The sequence below is a fragment of the Hemicordylus capensis genome, chromosome 2, assembly GCF_027244095.1.
Source record: "Hemicordylus capensis ecotype Gifberg chromosome 2, rHemCap1.1.pri, whole genome shotgun sequence".
NCBI classification, from domain to species: Eukaryota; Metazoa; Chordata; class Lepidosauria; order Squamata; family Cordylidae; genus Hemicordylus; species Hemicordylus capensis.
In genome coordinates this window covers 337,733,814-337,755,257 of record NC_069658.1, presented here as the reverse complement: position 1 = coordinate 337,755,257, position 21,444 = coordinate 337,733,814, and the positions used below count along the sequence as shown (strand labels likewise).

General features: G+C 44.4%; 1 protein-coding gene across 3 annotated transcripts in view; it reads left to right on the top strand.

Moving 5' to 3' along the window:
• GALNT10 (polypeptide N-acetylgalactosaminyltransferase 10) overlaps positions 1 to 21,444 on the top strand; it is a 114,724-nt gene that overhangs the window by 18,401 nt on the left and 74,879 nt on the right. For all 3 annotated transcript variants that reach the window (XM_053289637.1, XM_053289636.1, XM_053289638.1), the window contains exons 2-4: positions 6,483 to 6,585; positions 9,482 to 9,620; positions 19,481 to 19,647. In XM_053289637.1, the coding sequence (XP_053145612.1) occupies positions 6,483 to 6,585; positions 9,482 to 9,620; positions 19,481 to 19,647 (409 nt within the window). The remainder of the gene's footprint in view (positions 1 to 6,482; positions 6,586 to 9,481; positions 9,621 to 19,480; positions 19,648 to 21,444) is intronic.

Below are 21,444 nucleotides of genomic sequence, written 5' to 3'. Positions count from 1 at the left end.
TAAGGCTTGACTTCTCTCACTTTGCATGTAATGCGTCTATCTCATATATCAGTTTCACCTTTTAATTTGCATTACTGAAATTAATGAACTTTTGCACAATATTCTAATTTTTCGAGTTTCACCTGTACATCGCAAAGTCATGAATTCATTGTACTTAGCAGATCCAGGTAAGCTCTAACAGCTGTTCTTCCCACCCCAGCAGGTTACTCCTCAAGTCAAATCCCCTTAAATCAATATAGGGATGCTTGGACTGCATCAATTCAATTGCAGTTGAATAATTTTTCCTTTCTTTGATGAGACCATCTTTCCCACTGTACAGGTCGTGGATTCTGAACTTGAAGGGACACAACAATCTGGCATGCAGTCGTTTAACAAAGCAGAAGTGTAGTTGTTGAACAAGACAGTTGAACACAACCCTATGTTTTACTGAAGAGCTTAGGAGAGGACCTCAGTCCTTGAATTCTTGAGCTTGAGTTCTTTATTCCCCATGCAGACCTTAGATAGTGAACACTGAGGTGGATGGGCAGGATGACTGTATGCTGTGTTTGGAAAAAACATCTCTACACCAAAGTCCTGTTGAGGCATTCTCTCCATGACTGAGAATGCTGGGCATTCAGATGCACCATCTGGATACAGCATCCACAGTTTTATAATGTTAAAGCAGAGGCCATCATATTTAGAACTGGTCTGGTCTACTTGTATCATTGTGGGAGCTCTGGAGCCATAATATTTGGATTTTCTTTCATTCATTTATTCATTCATTCGATTTCTATACCGCCCTTCCAAAAATGGCTCAGGGCGGTTTTCTGTTGGAAAATAAACAGTGACTATTCTATAGAGCCTCTGTTTCTGTTTTTAGCCTACTTCCCAGTAGGCTTATGAGAACACCCGGCTGAGTGAGTGAGTGTGAGAGAGTGTGTGTGTGTGTGTGTGTGTGTGTGTGTGTGTGTGTGTGTGTGTCCGTCCGTGTCCCATCAACTTCGCAACATCTGGACCAATATGAACCAAATCAGAAACAGTTGTAGGGACACATGGGACACTTCCGTGGCGTAGTTTGTGATGATGTCATTCATCCTGATTAAAGATGGCCGGCGTGTGAACTTTTGAGGCACAAGTGTGCTAACTTGAGGACCGTCTAACCAATTTGAACCAAATTTGGTACAATTGTAGTGAGTGACACACACGGACACCTCAGTGGTGTAGTTTGTAATGATGTCATCCACCCCAGTCCAAGATGGCGGACGTGTGAACACTTGAGGCAGAAGAGACCTAACTTGTGGACCTCGATTTGAACCAAATTTAGTCCAGTTGTAGAGATAGTGAAAGTAGGCAGATTTTTTTCTTACTAGAACAACTTGTTTGATATGTCCTTGCTTGGCATTTTGTTTCTCCCTTTTTCAGCCTAGTGGTTTCGAGATTTAGTTTTTACAGGACAGTGTAAAGTGGGATCAATAGCCTAGCCATTAGAACAATCTCAAACATCTCTCACCTCTCAGACATACAAGCATACCAGAACTGACAAACCTATCTTGCTTTCTTCAACTTTCAGGACAAAATTCTAAGGAACCCTCTCTGATAAGGTTTTTGCTAGATAAGCGAGCCTGCTTTAAGGAGAAATACTGTTAAAAACTGTTTTATCCCTCCTTCCTAGCCAAGATAGTTTGCTAGCCATATAGTTCTATATGTGGAATCACTCAAAGAATAGAATCAAATGTATTCCCAATAATTCCAGTTCTTTGAGAGTAGTCAAATTACCACCTTCACAATTTGGAGGCTTCACAACTCTGTGCTTTGCTTGGTGGTTTGAGTCATAATGAGGGAGAAGAACCTTCGCCATCTCTTTATAGCCTCATTTGTCAGACTAATGAGGGTGAGTTAGATCTCTTATAAATATTTTCAGCTGATGACTGGATGTTGAGCACTTAAACCCTCTAATTTTGTAAAGAATGATTATTAGTATTTCTCTTCAGTCATCACTATGGTAGATTTAATTTCAAGATATGATCAGGAATAAAGTTGATAACCCATATTATATAAAAGATCATGTGTATACTTCTTCTATTTTATTGTTGATTCCATGTGGCTTTTGTATAAATATGTTTACTGAAGAGGCTGAGAATGCTATGGTTCTTGGATAACTGGACCTCAATATTCACGGGAGTTCCATTCCACGGCTGTGCCATGGATATCGAAACCGCAAATATAGAAGCGTTGATCCCTGTGGGATCATAGGGTTTAGATTCCCGGTTGGCCATTTTTGACTGAAAACAGCTGAAAATTGGCCAGCTTTCACAAGCGAGAGCTCCTTAGCTCTGCTGCTCCCTCCAAGTTGCACTGTGCTCCCCAATGGCCTAAAATCGGCCAAAAATTGCCTGGTTTTCATGGGGGGCACTGTTCCCTCTAAGGCATGAACATGTGCGCATGCTCACAAGTTTTCTGGTCCGCTCAGTTAATTTTAGATCCTGCTCATGTTGAATTAGGAAGGCCCCACTCTGAATGCAGCTGCTCACACAGTGCCTTGATACTGCCAGCCAGAACAAAACTCATTCCGCACAGAGATGAAAAAAATTAGAGGGACCATTGATGGGGGGGTTACCTTGCTCTGCTGCTCCCCCCCAAGACATGCTGTGTCCCAAAATGGCTGAAAATCACTTTGTGTGTGTGTCTGTTTTTTTATGGGAGCCATTTTGTGGCACCAATTCCTAAATTGGTGGCTGGAAATGACCTCCATGGACATCTCCGGCCACCCTCAACCCACGGATACACAAGGTTGATGGTGTGTGTGTGTTTCCGCCCGCATATGCTGCAGTCGGGTCCTAACCAGCGTGGTGTAGTGGTTAGAGTGCTGGACTAGGCTCAGGGAGACCCGAGTTCAGATCCCCATTCAGCCATAAAACTAGCTGGGTGACTCTGGGCCAGTCACTTTTCTCTCAGCCTAACCTACTTCACAGGGTTGTTGTGAAAGAGAAACTCAAGTATGTAGTACACCGCTCTGGGCTCCTTGGAGGAAGAGCGGGATATAAATGTAAAATAATAATATAATAATAATAATAACTGCAGATATGTGAAACGGTGGATACCAAAATTGCAGATAAGGATGTCCACCTGTGTATTTATTTCCATCATTTTTTGTACAGAAAGCAGTTGGATTTACATCTCCATCCACTCTTCCCTTCTAGCTGGAATCAGGCACACTAAATAGTGATTAAACAAAGGATTAAAATTCCATTTTTGTGTATCTTTAGCTGTTGAATACTACTAGATTCCTTTGGCAGTATGTTAAGTAAAGTCTGCTAGACAACAGAAGGGGCTATTTACAGCACTCCATCTAAATCCATTTTCTATGTAATGCCTTTGTACTCAAACCTCAATTGCAATAAAATGTGGGGGTGGGTGGAAGATTAACTTCAGACTATAATTCAGTATTTTAAATACACTTTACTCTGAGGTATGAACTAAGGAATAACTGGATGAAATCCTGTAGATTGTTAAAGCAAAAAGCAAAGCCAGATTGATTTGTCTTGTTCTGAAACACAGAGCTCTAATTTGATGCTCTTCTGAGTCAGCCACCCACAATTTGTTCTGGCAATCCAAAATGGCCAGGTACCCTAAGACCATATAAACTGTAGTACTGCACTATCGGTATCTATGGAGAGTTAATTCCAGCCCTACTTGATTTCAGTTAAGGACATTGATCTGTACTGGAAACAAATGCCATGTCTGTACTTTTGATGCTGTATTTGTGCTTTGTGTACACATCTGTGTGCCCAGTGTGTGGTGGGTTCATGTGATGTGCCAGCTATATCCCTTTCTGAAGAAAGCACCTCTGGTTTACAATCCCATACCTTGGTCACAACTTGGTAAGATGATTGGAATGTTCTCTGCATGGGGCTATCCTTGAAAAACATTTGGAAACTACAATTGGTGCAAAAAGCTTCAGCTGCAGTGTTGCTGGGGATTTCCAGATCAAAGCATATTACTCTGTTTTTGTCTGAATTATATTAGCTTCTCATCTGCAACTGGGCTGTTTTCATGGTGCTAGTAATTACTTCAATTCCCTATATGTCTTGAGCTGTGGATACCTGAAGGACCACTTATTGCAGGGCTGCACAACTCAAATGCCCTGGAGGGCCGGAACCATTCACAACTTGGTGTACAGGGGCCGAGGTCAATTTTTAGCACAGTATTGCATTAAAATTAAAAATATTATTATTAGTTACTTGTGGATCTATTCCCCCTGTCAATGGACCCCTAGTTTCAACCAAGGATAGTGGCCAGAGAAAAGGTCTTATCACTGCTCAATCAGTGGGGCCCCTAGAGTGCATGCCAGCCCCAAACAAATGCCAAGTCCTCTCCTCTCCCTAAATTTTTGTTGCTTTCAGGCTGCAATGCTAGGCATGCTTACATGGGAGTAAGCCTCACTGGGCACACCAGTGGAGCATATTTCTGAGAAAGCATGCACGGGATGGCACTATAAGGCAGTTTCCAGCTCCTGTATTGCTGCAGGATACCTGGGGGCCAGTAAAATAGTCCCTGCAGGCCAAATCCGGCCCCCGGGCCTTATGTTGTGCAGGCCTGACTTATTGCCAGGTGATTCTCCCTGCCTGTTGAGATATTCTGAATTGTTTCTGCTCTGTGTGCCATCACTGAGTAAGGCTGATTGGCATGCATGCAGGATAGGGCCTTCTCAGTTGCAGTCCCCAGACTTTAGAACTCTCTACCACAGGGATTTTTGATGCCTCCCCCCACACAAGCCTTCAGGAAAGCTTAAAAAACTTAGCTGATTTGCAAAGCCTTTAGTAGATGACTGCAGAGGACCTCAACATATGTTGTTTAAATACAGCACTTGATATTGTATGTATGGCTACATATTATTACGTTAAAGGTAAAGTGTGCTGTCAGATCGATTTCGACTCCTGGTGCCCACAGAACCCTGTGGATTTCTTTGGTAGAGTACAGTAAGAATTTGCCATTGCCTCCTCCCGTGTAGTATGAGTTGATGCCTTTCAGCATCTTCCTGTATTGCTGCTGCCCAATATAGTACCAGCAGGGATTCGAACCAGCAGCCTTCTGCTTCTTAGTCAAGCATTTCCCTGCTGTGCCACTTAGCCATACTGAAAAGCTACAAATTGGACTTTATGGCTCCATCATCAGCATGCTTCAATGCAAAGATTAATTCAGGGCTCCTGATAATCCACTTGTTCAGCCATTCAATATGGGAAGTATAGTTTGTTTATTATTTATTTAGGCCCCAGTTCTGTGAAGCCATTCTGCAGTGTGTGTGTGCGAGCGCACGCACACACACACACAGACACACAGCGCGCGCACACACACACACAGACACGACCTTTGTTTTTTACCTCCTGTATTTTGCTTCCCTTTTCCATGTTCAGTTGAACTCATTGTTCTCCACAGAGTTTTTAAAAACCCAGAATTTGATCTTCTTTCCCCCTCCCCCTCATCTCACAACTTTTAAAAAAATAAATATATGAAAGTTTTAAAAATATATACAATTTTTAAAATTGTAAGCTTTTAATGGAAATCTTCATTTATTATTCTCAAGACTCTGGTCAAAAAGTGGGATATAAATCTATTAGGTTCTAGTTCAGGTATCCAATATTTACTCAGATATAAATTGGATAAATTGATATCAGTTTTGAGCACAATAGGAGTCCCCAGTATCTTGAGTGGGCACATAACATGTGTGGTTTGAAAGGAAGAGAACATTGATCATAGGAAACCCCATTATATCTTCTTCAATTGTTTGTTGGATACATGGCATGTGCCCACCTGTACGAAAGAGAGGGCAGAAGGTTTTTTTAGTTCCTGGACCTCCCCAGATTTAGAAGAGATACATCTGGCTTGAAAATGGGAGGCTTCCTGCATTTTTAAAAAACTCTTCTACACTTTAACACATCATAGGTCTTTGAAGATTATTTGTGGTATTCCAGACCTATTGAATGAGTTGGATGTGAGTCCATGCCCTTACAAAAATGTACAGTTGAGATGAATAGGAGTTCTAAGAAATCGGATTTCTCTCAGCTCTTTATTAATCTGGTTTATGTGACTGTGTAATGTGTAGGAAAGGTGTGAAAGAAGTGGTATTCAGACAGTTCACTATTAAAGCATCATTATATGACCCAGAATTTTAGACTATGGACTGAACAATGGCTGATTTTGTTAATATTTGCTATAGCACTAGGTTTGTTCAAAGTATTTGCTATATATTATCCTACAACAGCCTTATAAGGTGTGTATATATATATATATTCCTTACAACAGCCTTATAAGGTAGGTCAATGGGAGTATCCACATACTGAGATGGGGAGAGTATCTAATGAGTTCATTATCTGAATAATGGACTTCCGGCTCACCACTCAGTCACTTAATTACTTTGGGGGAATGAAATTAGCAAAATATTGTTGAAATTGAAATTCTAGCTTGCTTTGCAAAAGTATAATAGGTATCATTTCTGTTTAAAGGGGTCTCATGCAAGGCAAAATAACAATGCTTATATTGGCAACGAGCAAAGGAAAAAGGACTGGCATGACAGAGAATTTATAAGAAGAGACTTAGAACGTACAGGTATGTATGATAGCTTTAGGCCTGTTCATTTAAACATGTAATACTGTGGTCCCCTAGTCAGCAGCCTGAAGGTAGAATGGTGTCAGTGCAAAGTGTTGGGATGGATGGAACCCAGTATCAATTACTGATGGCACAGTTCACAAGATAAAATCAGCAGGCCTTTGCTAATAGCTGACTCAGGCAGGTGCCAGAGGCACATATTGAGCAGGGGAGCCCCCTACTCTTCTTGCATGCTGTGTTCCTTCACATTGCTTGATGATCAGCTATAGCCAAAAGCCTATATGAAGGATGGGTTGTTCCAGAGGAGAAAACTGGGGAAAGTGTTACAGTGGGAAACACTGATGCTCTTCCTCCCCTCCAGGCCTACGAACAGCGTGCCGTTGTTACCTGGGCAGCCACTCTTGTCTGCTGCTTTCCTCTTCCTAGCCTCTGAACAAGCATGAGGAATTCCATAGACTTTTAGATCTAGTCGTTTGAATGAGACTGCAGTATAAAGTGTTACAGTGTGTCGGGGAGGGAATGAGAAACAGTGTTCCGTCTAAGGCATGTGCATGCGCTCACACAGTTTTTGATGTCCACTCAGTTAATTTTAGATTCTGCTCAGGTTGAATCAGGAAGGCCCCACTCTGAATGCATGTGCGCGCACACTGCCTTGATACTACCACCCAGAACAAAACTCATTCTGCACACAGATGAAAAAAAATTAGAGAGAACACCAATGAGAACTATATGTAGTGCCCCACCCGCTAGGTAAATAACAGCGCGAGTTAGGGAGTGTTCTTTAGCAGGCTGAAGTCCACAGGGTTCTACTGCAAAAGCCATAGAAGCATGAATTAAATACAAAAAGGAGAGAAGTTTGTCACTATGCCTGGCTGCACCCCTGTACCCTTGTATCTCTTCCCCACCATGACATACTTCAGCATGCCCAGGTCTGGCTCCAAGATGTGGGAATGTGACCTGCATTATACATTATTCTTAATGCATTTCTGCAGCCTTAGAAAACAAAAGTCTCAAAATGGGTCGGGGGAAAGCCATTTTGGTGCTGCAGCAGTCTGAGGGAAAGGCTAGTTGTACAAAGGACTGATTATGGGTATTGGTAAATATATGCATATCAGGAAAGACTTGGCTGTCTTCAGCCAGTTAATGGGCGTTTCCACCATGGATCCAGACTCAACTCTGCCCCAAGGGCAGGGAAATGCCATAAAATATCCCCTTTCCCAGCTCCAAAGTGCACTCAGATCCCTTGTGTGAGGTGTGCGTGAACTGTTTATGTGTGCTGTCTTGAACTTCTCCATGTGTCCCAGGATTAGCAGGTTCCAGAAGCTGCATTAATTCAGTCTTGTTCTTGCATCACTGAGTTTCTTCTGAAGTAAACTAGTGTGGGTTTCTCACATATGTCCAAGATCTGCTTAGTCCCTTCCGTAACCCTCCAAAATAGCCTTCTCACCTCCTTCTACCCAGCATCATCCTCATTCTCCAGCTTCACAGACCAGCCTAGAATAGGTATGATTGTGACTCTCTCCCTTTCAGTCTTTCATTCCTCATCTCCTCTGTGCTAGGATCTTCTCAAGTTTTTGTCTGTTGGAATTAATTACTGATCTTAAGGATCAGCATCCTGTTGTCAGGACCTCCATTGTTGGTTCTCTGGGAAATAACCAACTACCACTTGTATCTTGTAAATTTTTGTTCTTTAATAATGTAGTGTCTATTTCTTAAATAAACCAGTCTTAGTTCTGCTGCTGTCTGATCAGCTTTTTGAAACAACATAAAACAACATGACTGTATGCACATTTGCACCTAATTCGTTGCCCCACCGTAAGCCAAAGCATAATTACGAAGTGTGGTAACAATTGCATATCAGAGCAGACATGGTAACAAGCTGTAATTGATGTCAAGCAAAGTAAAGAGTGACTTTTCTCTTTTGAAGCAAGATGAAATACATGGGCATGGTGGGTGTGGGAGCCACTCAGTACTTTATCTGGCCTGGCAGGAAGTCATCGGAGTTCCTGCCTTTGGCCCCAGTCCTAGAAGAGGCCATGGCTGCAGGGAAGGGGAAGGTCATGGGGAAAGGGCAAGTCGCAGCAGAAGCCACAATAGCTATAGCCTGGGCAGAGATTCACCTTCGAAACATTGAAGCTGAAATGTCTGCACATCGCCTGGGGCCCATTGGGGCCTGCATACTGGGGAGGTCCACTAAAGGGATTCAGAGCTGTGAGAAGCCCCAGTGATAATGTGGAAGGTGCACAGCAAGGCATTCTGCAAGTGCTGGAAAATGTAGTCCTTCCCAGCACATTTGCTATAGAGAGAGCGCCTTCCAAGGTGTCACTAGGACTTGCTGCAGCTCCAAACTCTTTAATGGCCCTCCCTGGTGCTGTGCACAGGACTATTCTGTGCAGAAGTAAGCACTGGCAGCAGCCGCCTCCCCATGAGACCAGGAGCAATGTACAATTTGGCTTCAATGCTTCAAAGCTGAATCTTTGCATAGCCCTAACAGCCAACTCCCACTTGAACCCATCTGTCTGACATTCACTACAGCAGCAATCACAATAACAGCTTCACCCTCAATAGCTCCAGCTAGAAGAAATTTTGTGGAGGAAGGGAAGATTGTGTCAGTAGCACCTTCAGCTGTCCCAGAGCAGTAGTAGGCAGAGAGTGATGGGGAATACATTCTTCAACAAGATGAGTGTTTGAATACTTGGGGGCAATTGCCAGACCAGGATTGTTGTGTCAGAGGCCAAATTGCAGGACTAATAGAGAATAAGAAGCTGTGGGGAAATAATTGCCTTTAAAAATTATTCAGATATGATTATAGGTGAACTGTTGTCCAATTTACTGTATTGTAATTATTAATGGCTCTGATCTCCCTATTGTCACTTGTTTTACATCATGTCTGTAGGAAATGGAGAGCAGGGGAAACCGTTTCCAATGACAGACACTGAGCGAGTGGACCAAGCATACAGAGAAAATGGCTTTAATATTTTTGTGAGCGAAAAAATTTCTCTCAATCGCTCCCTACCAGATATAAGACACCCAAAGTGAGTACAACTTTTTATTGTTAGTGAATAGATGGAAGTTCTTAGTTCTAGAATGGATTTTTCTGAATCTTACCTTCAAGTTCTATTGCCGCTAGTATTGATCTGATTTGTCACAAGGTTGTTATCTAATATATTAAACAAGAAACCTGTTGGTTCAGCAACCCTTGTTAAGTTGTATCTCAGCCATTGCAAAAGGCAAGAAATAAAAAGTATTAACTGTAATTTTTCTGGGTGTCTTTTATCTTATGTACTGGTTTTTATTTGTTAATATGTTGATTTGTATTAACTTCTTTGTGCTTGGCTCCTCTTCTTTTTCAGTTTTAAGTGGTGCAGAAGAGAATGCTATTGTGGTTGGCACAGTTTAGGTGTCTTTTGCTCACACGAGCTGATGAAAGGTTCTTATGAGTCTTTTGCTTGTTTTTTTTTTCCCTTTGTGAAGAGTTAGGTTACAACTACTGCTGTTTTTTTGTAGCTAGGTATAGTTCAACTTGTGCAGTATTTTTTAGCTTTGAAATGTCTGAGTTGCAGCTTAGCAAGGGTTGTGAAACCAACCATATTTCTGTGTTTTGTTCTGTGGATTACGCTGCTTAAAATCCAGAACATTGGGTGTATGTTTTGTGGGGAACATATTCACTGTAATCTCACCCTCATCTTTTACTGAAGCTAGATGCCAGGCTGTACCTAAGTCACCTATTTTTGAGCTAAACAAGACAACTGTCCATATCCCCAGAACTGCAAACAGCTTAGGGTGAGGCTGGATGCCCATGCACACACTGCACCCCTGATCAGACTGGGTGTGTACCTTGTGTGTACCTCCAGTGGCCACCTGTGCCCCTTAATACACATTCATCCAAAAACTCTCTCTTCCACAACACATCTAAACAAGAGATTGCAGAAGTTCAAGAATACATACCATGCCAACCTCCTTCGTTCTCCCCTATATCCCAAATGCACAAACGGTGCATTAGCATGAGACACAGTTTGAAACTTTGAACACTAAGTCATAGCGTACTTGGATAATGTAGCAATAAAGTCTGTATTTGTGTGTGTTACTGTTTGACCTAATGAATGTTTTGGCTTAGGTTTTTTTTTTAGCACCATATATAATTTAAGTGCTGTTTTGTGAAAATGAAACCTATCCATTCGAATGGCAAAATGTGCATATGAGACGGAGGAGAGTTGTTATAGGTATATGGGGTGGGGGAAATAGTTTATACAACAACTGTTAATACATCTGAAGATATGTCAACTAATGACTGTCAGCTATAGCTTATGAAGTGAAAGAATAGGTCACTAAAACTATGGTCTGAATCTGTGTTGGGTCATATTAAATAAGCTATGTTTTTGTTCTAATAGGAATCTACTTCACAAATTATGTTCTGTAGTTTGCTCAACATTCAGTCGAATTGCTAACCAAAGCTAGCAATACATATGTAGAATTCTATTAATGTCTTTTAGCCTCAAGATATATTTTTTTCTAAAAGAGGGGACTTGTTTTGTTTGTTTATCATGTTTTTATACCACCGGATATGTACAGCTCTGTACAAAATTTAAAATATTTAAGTCACAAATTAAAATACATGACAATAAAAACAAAAGAATAAAATAATTATTAGAACAAGTTTTAAAATTATTAAAATTCTAATTAAAAGTCTGAGAAAACAGGAGAGTTTTGAGGTTCTTCCTGAAAACAAACAGAGAAGGAGATGCTCTTATTTCAGCAGGGAGCATATTCCAAAGCCCTGGGGCAGCCACAGAGAAAGCCCAGTCCCGGGTTGCCACCAAACGAGCCAGTGGCAACTGTAACCAGACCTCTCCAGAAGATCATAACAGGCAGCAGGGATTATGACAAAGGAGGCGCTCTCTCAAATAGCCTGGACCCAAGCTGTTAAGGGCTTTATAGGTAAGAACCAGCACTTTGTATTTCACCCTGAAACATATTGGCAGCCAGTGCAGTTCTTTTAAAACTGGTGTTATGTGGTGCTTTTGTGTTGTCCCAGAGACAACATGAACTCCCAGATGACCTTGAGAGGCAGTGGGGTTGACGAAGAAGAAGGTGTTCTCTTAAATAGCTCAGATCCAAGCCATTAAGGGCTTTATAGGTAATGAGTAGCACTTTGTATTTCGCCCAAAAACGTATTGGCATCCAGTGTAGTTCTTTTAAAATGGGTGTAATATGATCTCTTTGGGCAGCCCCAGAGACTAACCTGGCTATTGCATTCTGTACTAACTGCACTTTCCAAACTACGTACAAAGGCAGTCCCACATAGAGCACATTTCAGTAGACAAGCCTGGAGGTTACCAGCATATGTACCACTGTTTTACATCATTCCCTTCTAGAAATAGACGTAGCTGACATATCAGCCAAAGCTGATAAAAAGTGCTCCTGGCCACTGCCTCAGCCTGAGAAAACCAGGGAGAGCTTTGGGTCCAGGAGCAATACCAAGCTATGTACCTGATCTTTCAGGGGGAGTGTAACCCCATGCAGAACAGGAAGATCTAAACGATCTCTTGGGTCCCAGCCTGCCCCCCCCACCCCCGCCACGCTCTCAGCACCTATGTCTTATTTGGATTCAACTTCAGTTTGTTATCCCTCATCCAGTCCATTACAGCCTCCAGGCAGGCATTTAGGGAAGATATGCCATTTCCTGATGAGGTTGGCATGGAGAAGTAGATCTGGGTGTCATCAACATATTGATAACACTCAGCACCAAACCTCTTAATGTTCTCTCCCAGCGGTTTCATGTAAATGTTTAAAAGCATTGGAGACGGTATGGAGCCTTGTGGGACTCCACACTTCAGTTCTCGCTTAGCAGAACAATAGACTCCAAGTCCAGAAGAGTCCAATAGACTCCAAGTCCAGAAACTACAGTTGGTACAGAATGCGGCAGCCAGATTGGTCTCTGGGACAATGCCTGCCTCCAGGCAGGCATTTAGGGAAGTTAGACCATTTCCTGTTGAAGCTGACATGGAGAAATAGATTTGGGTTCCATCAGCATACTGAACACCCTGCACTAAATCCCCTGATGATCTCTCCCAGCAGTTTCATGTAGATATTAAAAAGCATTGTAGACAGTATAGAGCCTTGTGGGACTCTGTACTGTAGCTCTTGTTTTGAAGAGCAACAGTCTCCAAGTGACACTATCTGGAACCTACCCGAGAGGTGGGAGTGGAACTATTGCAAAGCCGTGCCTCCTACTTGCAACTCCTTCAGGTGTCCCAGAAGGATAGCATGGTAGATGGTATCGAAAGCCACTGAGAGATCCAAAAGGACCAACAGAGTTACACTCCGCCTGTCAATTCCTAATAGGAGATCATCCAGCAGGTCGACCAAGGCCATCTCAACCTCATAGCCTGCCTGAAAGCCAGTTTGAAATGGGTCCAGATAATCCACTTCCTCCAAGACAGCCTGGAGCTGAGACACCACCACCCTCTCAATCACCTTGCCCAACCATGAGAGGTTGGAGACAGGCCTGTAGTTGCCTAATTCTGAAAGATCCAATGCAGGCCTCTTCAAGAGTGGTCTAATAATCCTGCCCTCCCTCAGAGAAGCATTAATGATCTCAACAAGACTCTTTCCAATAACTTCACTTCTAGATTGTATAAGCCATGTTGGGCAAGGGTCAAGAGGACAGGTTCTCATCCTTGGGAGTCGCAAACTGATATTGATCCAATTTAACCATGCAAGAAGAGCTTCTGGACACCTCCACAGTATTTATTTATCTATTTATTTATTTATTTTTGCATTTATATACCGCCTTTCGTTAAAAAGATAACCCCAAGGCGGTTTACAAAAGTTAAAAACATACAATAAAAAGACAATAAAAACATGTTAAAATGTAAAAACATATAAAAACAGGCATAAAAACAATACAACAAATACAACAAATAAAAACACAGAGAAGCTGCAGTAGAAAACGATCATGTAAAAGCCTGGGTAAAAAGCCAAGTCTTTAAAAGCTTTCTAAAAGCCGTGATGGAGTCCGAGGAACAAATGGCCACTGGGAGAGCATTCCAGAGTCTGGGGGCAGCAACAGAGAAGGCCCTGTCCTGAGTGCACGACCGCCGGGCCTCCCTCATTGTCGGCACCCGGAGCAGGGCCCCCTCAGATGTCCTTGTCAAGCGGGCAGCAACCCTTGGGAGCAGGCGGTCCCTCAAATACCCCGGGCCCAAACCGTTTAGGGCTTTAAAGGTCAAAACCAGCACCTTGAATTGGACCCGGAAACGAACCGGCAGCCAGTGCAGCTCTTTCAAAATGGGGGTGATATGTTCCCAACGGGCAGCTCCGTATAAAACCCTCGCTGCCGCGTTTTGCACTAGCTGCAGTTTCCGGATATTCTTCAAGGGCAGCCCCACGTAGAGCGCATTACAGTAATCCAGCCGCGACGTGACTAAGGCGTGGGTAACCGTGGCCAGATCTGCCTTCTCGAGAAAGGGACGCAGCTGGCGCACCAGCCGAAGCCGTGCAAAGGCACCCCTGGCCACCGCCTCCACCTGAGCTTCCAAAAGCAGAGCCGGGTCCAGAAGTACCCCCAAGCTGCGTACTTGCTCCTTCAAGGGGAGTGCAACCCCATCCAGAACTGGTAAAATCTCCTCATCCCGATTGGATCTCCTACTGACCAACAGTACCTCCGTCTTATCCGGATTCAATTTCAGTTTGTTAGCCCACATCCAACCCATCATGGCCTCCAGCCCCCGATTCAGGACATCCACTGCCTCCCTAGGATCAGATGACAAGGAGAGATAGAGCTGAGTGTCATCCGCATATTGCTGACAACTCAGTCCAAATCTCCGGATGACCTCTCCCAGCGGCTTCATGTAGATGTTAAACAGCATGGGGGACTAGACCGATCCCTGCGGGACCCCACAGGCCAACGGCCACGGGGCCGAGCAGTAGTCCCCCAGCACCACCTTCTGGACCCTCCCCTCAAGAAAGGACCGAAACCACTGCAACGCAGTGCCTCCGATTCCCATACTCGAGAGGCGGCCCAGAAGGATACCATGGTCGATGGTATCGAACGCCGCCGAGAGGTCCAGCAGAACCAACAGGGACGCACTCCCCCTGTCTAGTTCCCGGCGTAGGTCATCCACTAGGGCGACCAAGGCAGTCTCAGTCCCATACCCGGGGCGGAAGCCAGATTGAAAAGGGTCCAGATAATCCGTATCATCCAAGACCCTCTGCAGCTGGGACGCCACCACACGCTCTATCACCTTGCCCAAAAAGGGGAGGTTAGACACAGGTCTATAGTTGTCCAGGTTGGAGGGATCAAGGGAGGGCTTTTTTAATAGAGGTCTTACCACCGCCTCCTTAAGGCACGATGGCATCCTGCCCTCCCTTAATGAAGCATTAACGATCACCTCCAGCCATCTACCTGTCCCCTCCCTGGCAGCTTTTATTAGCCATGAAGGGCAAGGGTCAAGAGCGCACGAAGTCGCCCGCACACTGCCCAGGATCTTGTCCACATCCTCAGGCCGCACCAACCGAAAAGAATCCAACACAACGGGACCAGATGGTACCAAAGGCACGTCTGCCGGAACTGCCAAAATTCTGGAGTCCAGGTCAGCACGGATGCAAGCGACTTTATCTGCAAAGCGACAGGCAAACTGATCACAAAGAGCTGTAGATGGCTCCTCCCCCATTGTCTGGGGGGATGTGTGGAGCAAGGTTTTCACCACACGAAACAGCTCTGTTTGCCTGCACTGAGCAGACGCAATGGAGGCGGAGAAAAAGCATTTCTTCGCCGCCCCCACCGCCACGGCATAGTCCCTAAAATGGGCTCTAGCCCGTGTTCGGTCGGATTCGTGACGACTCTTCCTCCAGCGTCGCTCCAGCCGTCGCCCGAGTTGCTTCATCGCCCTAAGCTCCGAAGAAAACCAAGGAGCCGAACGGGCTCCACCAAGCCGGAGAGGGCGCTTGGGGGCAACCGTGTCAACAGCCCGGGCCATCTCTCCATTCCAGAGATCAACCAAGGCCTCGACAGGGTCACCAGCTCTGGACACTGGAAACTCCCCGAGGGCCGTCTGAAATCCAAGCGGATCCATAAGCCTCCGGGGGCGGACCATCTTAATCGGCCCACCACCCCTGCAGAGGGCAGACGGAGCAGTCAAACTAAACCCCACCAGGTGATGATCTGTCCATGACAAGGGAGTGGTCTCAAATTCCCCCACCTCCAGATCATTTATTTCCCGGTTGGCAAAAACCAGATCCAGATTGTGTCCCGCCACGTGGGTAGGGCCCGATACCAGTTGAGACAGGCCCATGGTTGCCATGGAGGCCATGAAATCCTGAGCCACACCCACCATGGGGGCCTCAGCGTGGACATTGAAATCCCCCAAAACAATAAGCCTGGGGGAACCCAAGGCCACCTCCGAGACCACCCCCGCCAGCTCAGGTAGGGAGACTGAAGTGCAGCGGGGTGGTCGGTACACCAGCAGAATCCCCAGCCTATCTCGGAGGCCCACCCTCAAGGACAAACACTCGAAATTCTGAGATGGCCTGACCGGGCACCTGGAAACGGGGGGAGTCTCTCGAAAGATGACTGCAACGCCGCCTCCCCGACCCTCGAGGCGGGGCTGCTGCACGATCTGGAAACCTGGAGGACAAAGCTGAGAGAGACCAACCCCGCCCAGCGGATCCAACCAGGTCTCCGTCATGCATACCAGGTCAGCACGCTCATCCACAATCAAATCGTGGATGAGAGAGGTTTTTGTGTTAACTGACCTGGCATTCAGCAGCAGCACCCTAATCCTCGAAGGAGTGTTCCCAGAGCTCCCTAGGGTCAGAGGGTTGGGAGAAGGGCCGGAAAAAGGAACAGGCCTCAATTGCCTGGACCGATTTCCCCTGTAACGGCCTGCCGAACTCCCACCGCCATACCTCCCTCTGCCCGCTACCCGTGATATTGCCGCCCCCACTCCAGACCCACTTTTTCGCTCCCCCAGGCACATCTCCCCAGAATAAACCACCACGGCTTCTTGGCTTAATAAAAAACCAAGACCAGACTTGCGTGATCTCCTGCTAGCTTCTTGATTGTGGGAAGACAGATCTTCAGGGCAGAAGGAAAAGATCTTCAGGGCCCCAGGCAGCTCACCCCACGGCTGAGAGTCACAAGGACGAGAGCCCTTGTGCTCTCGCCCTTCGGCTCACGCCAAGAGGCTCACGCCCCTGGCCCAGCCTGAGCTTCAAAGCAGCAGAGTCAGCCCCATAGATTGAACACACCTGAAGAAAGGTAGGGCAGAAGCAAAAACACAGTCACTGCCAGCCCAAGATCTTCCCTCTTCCCTTCTTCAGGCCCTGGCCCAGCCTGAGCTTCAAAGCAGCAGAGTCAGCCCCATAGATGGAACACACCTGAAGAAAGGTAGGGCAGAAGCAAAAACACAGTCACTGCCAGCCCAAGATTTTCCCTCTTCCCTTCTTCAGGCCCTGGCCCAGCCTGAGCTTCAAAGCAGCAGAGTCAGCCCCATAGATTGAACACACCTGAAGAAAGGTAGGGCAGAAGCAAAAACACAGTCACTGCCAGCCCAAGATCTTCCCTCTTCCCTTCTTCAGGCCCTGGCCCAGCCTGAGCTTCAAAGCAGCAGAGTCAGCCCCATAGATGGAACACACCTGAAGAAAGGTAGGGCAGAAGCAAAAACACAGTCACTGCCAGCCCAAGATTTTCCCTCTTCCCTTCTTCAGGCCCTGGCCCAGCCTGAGCTTTAAAGCAGCAGAGTCAGCCCCATAGATTGAACACACCTGAAGAAAGGTAGGGCAGAAGCAAAAACATAGTCACTGCCAGCCCAAGATCTTCCCTCTTCCCAGTAGACTTTGCAGGAACTATAGAGTCTAGTTCAGCTTGAATATGATATATTTTATCTGCAAAAAAACTCCTTTAAAAGGTCACAATGAGTAACTGATGGATCCAAATACTCATTCAGGGGAGGAGGGGCATGTACTAGCCCTCTAACAACCCTAGACAACTCTGCTGGATGTGAGCTTGCAGAAGCACTGTTTTGACAGTGGTTGAAATATTAAATATGGTTTCAAAAGTAATTTTGTTAGAGTTAATAGTTTTTATTGAAGAGCCTCATTCTAGTGAAAAGTATGACTATCCTTTCTTCTGTCCAACTGATTCAATAGATCATTTCCTTTATTTTAATAGGACTAGGAATTGTTCACTCTAAATATGTGGATGCAGTTACTACTTTATCCTTCATTAGTAAACTAATAGAAGGTTTACATGTTCATATATGTTTCCTGATTGAAGTATAGTCCTGTCAGCACATTGCTTTAACTCTGAGTATACCAAATTCTGCTCAAAGAAAATGTATTTGTCGGTTTGCACGATTTTAATGCTAAGTATCCTTTTGCATGTCATAGTTGCAGAGGTGCACCTAGGTAATTTTAGAGCCTGAACCTAAAGGCCTTTGGAGCTGCCACCTCCCTTTGGAAGTTAAGCATTATCTCCCTACACAAGCAGTACTTTTAACACAGTATTTTAAACACATTTTTAATGTGACCACACTATCTGGGACAGACTAAAGAGGATTGCAGGGGTGTGTGGAGGCCCTGGACTTCGGCCCGGATGTCCAGGGGTAAGAGCATCTGCATAGTTGTTGCTGCCCTGAATTCTTCGGACTATAAAACTGAACTTGCACTGCTACTCTGTTTTTATAAGCACATATGAAAACAAACGGGCCCATGGTGTGGGTAGTGAGGCTTTTTTCAGACTGCCTCCTTTCTACTTTAGGTCCTACTTCAAGACATTAGTGGATTGTACAGAACAATGTTGAATTAGCTAAAGGGATTGTGACTGGAAGGAAGAATTGGCTGGGTGTGTGTGTGTGTGTGTGTAGATTAAATGTGTTCCAGGGATGCTGGCCATAGCATTTGGAATATCTAAGCATGCACTGCAAGACAACAGAGAAATGCAGAATGACATAGGACAATATAGACTGTAGAGCAGATTATGAAAAGGGAATAAATACTTGTATCAGCAAGGAAGGGACACTGACCACAATGCAATCTGTTTCTGATTATTTGAAGCACTAATTGGCTGTTTTCTCTGGCTTCAAGTAACACCTGTTTGCAGTTTTCTGTCAGAACTGCTTCTTGAGCAATTCTGCATGTATTCTGCAATTCAATTCTGTATTCTGCATTAAGCGGATAAAATTGTTTTAAATAACTGCTTTTCATTCTCCTGCTTGAGGCAACTTCTTTACTATTGTTCATTATGACCAGTCACGTATAGACCAAGTGATACAATGCAAGCAAGGAAGAGAGGCTAAGCCAACAAATATTTCTGTTGTAGTTACTATTCATTGCTGACATTTCTGTGGCTTAAGCGTGGTGCTATTGGCTGATGAGCTCAAATTACTTTACAGTGCATGTGAACTTCCTTGACTGTACGCTTCTCAGAACAGGAGAGGACAAATGCAAGTTCTGTGCCATATTGTTATGAACAACATTCCTCAGGCTATTAAAAGTCAGTTTGCAAGCAACAGATGGAATTGAGAGCCCAAAATATGCTGTTCCAGCCAAGGGCTGGCCCTCTCTTTTCTGCATCTTTATACTTGCACAGCAGCACACCTTTCTTGGATGTCAAAGAGCACTGGTTATTTTGGGAGGCATTTGGGGGCTTTTTCTTCTCTTAAATGTCATAAGAGCCAGGTTAGTGTGAGTGAAGATCTGAAAGATCCATGCCTGACATGAGCCTTTGAGATCTATCCTTCATTCTTTTAATACATGCCATAATACATGCTATATGTCAGTTGGATGTATAATATTTAGCTATGTCACATGATAAAAGGATACTTACTTTGCTGCAATAGTAAAATTTCATGTATACTGATAAAGCTGATAACTGTGCTTATCCTTCTTCTAGCTGCAATAGCAAGCTGTACCTAGAAAAACTCCCCAACACCAGTGTAATAATCCCATTCCACAATGAAGGATGGTCATCTCTTCTCAGAACAGTGCACAGTGTTCTAAATCGTTCTCCTCCTGAACTGATAGCTGAAATTGTGCTGGTGGATGATTTCAGTGACAGAGGTACTTTCATTTCAATACTTACAAATGATGTGTTTCAGATTATTTTCCACATTAGCATGATGGGTTGTAACGAGAAATTGTTCCGTCTGGAAGAAGGAGCCCATCTTTCCAGAGAATGGGAACTTTTGACTACAACCCACAAAGTTTAGGAACATAGGAAGTTGCCACATACTGAGTCAGACCATTGGTCCATCCAGCTCAGCACTGTCTACACAGACTGGCAGTGGCTTCTCCAAGGTTGCAGGCAGGAATCTCTCTCAGCCCTATCTTGGAGAAGCCAGGGAGGGAACTTGAAACCCTCTTCTGCTCCTCCCAGAGCAGCTCCATCCCCTGAGAGGAATATCTTACAGTGCTCACACTTCCAGTCTCCCTTCATATGCAACCAGGGCGGACCCCGCCTAGCCAAGGGGACGAGTCAAGCTTGCCAAGTTTAAAACAGTTGGATTATTAAATACTTCCTGTTTTAATTAAACTTTTTCAGTTTACTAACATCATGCAGTATGACTCTGTTTTTCTGTGTGAGAAACATATCCAATTATTTAGTATGGGGGAAACCCTTTTTGCTGAATTGCAAACACTTATGTAATATTCTAGTATTAATTTTTGAAACAAAGTTTCAAACAAAATATACTTTCGTTGGAGTTACCCAATATATCCTTTCCTGTCAAATAAATAACAAGTAACTGTGATTTAATTGGATTGTTAACTTACTGAACTATACTGAGGATTTTATCTGTGAACACTTTAATGTAGTAGTACATGGTCTTAGCAACCAGCTACCATTTATAATATGAAATCTTTTTACATTAACCTAGAAAAGGAAATGGTATCGTTATTCATGTTTTAATCTGTACATATTGATTGGGTTGCTGGTGTGCAGCACCAGGATTGCAGGCAATCCCAGTGCTGCCTCCCTCACAAGCCCAGGAATTTACCCCAGGCTGTAACCTGGGTTAAAGTGCACCCTTTTACCTCAGATTAGGGGTCATGAGTATGCTCAGGCTGCATGCCTAAAGCACTCGACTCCCGGGGAAATCCCCCAGTGCACCATGCTCATCACGCGGTGCATTGTGGGATTCCTGAAGCCTGGGAAAACAAGTCCCAGTCACCAGGGATCTGTACTGCATGGAGCAGAATGGATCATGTGGGTGTGCACCAACATGCTAAAGAAGTTGTCACCGATCGTCTGGGGGAAAGGTAGGTCCATTCCTGCCTTCTCCCTGCCTGCACTCCCCACCCCTTTTGTGGTCATGAGAACAACCTCATTAAATGTGCAAGGGGAAAAGATTACCTAATATGACTCAGTGTATTATTTATTTATTTATTTATTTACACAGTCAGACAGGTGTTATTGACTGGTTTGTTTTATCCAGACATCGAGTCCTTCCCAAGGACCTGGGATGGCTGAATTTTATTACCAATGTTGTTGCTGTTATTATAGTTATCGTCGCAGGTTATAGGCCGTTCCCAGTAAAGTTGCTTTTTGTAATTGGTTGATGGTGATTTCTGTGGTCCCTATGGTGTTGAGGTGCTCTTCAAGGTCTTTTGGAACAGCACCCTGGGCGCCAATTACCACTGGGATTATTTTGGTCTTTTTCTGCCACAGCCTTTCAATTGCAATTTGTAGATCTTTGTATTTTCTGATTTTTTTTCTATTTCTTTTTCTTCTATTCTGCTATCCTGGTATTGCTATGTCGATTATGTTCACTTGTTTTTCTTTCTTCTCGACTACAGTTATATCTGGTGTATTGTGTGGCAGATGTTTGTCTGTTTGTAGTCGGAAGTCCCATAATATTT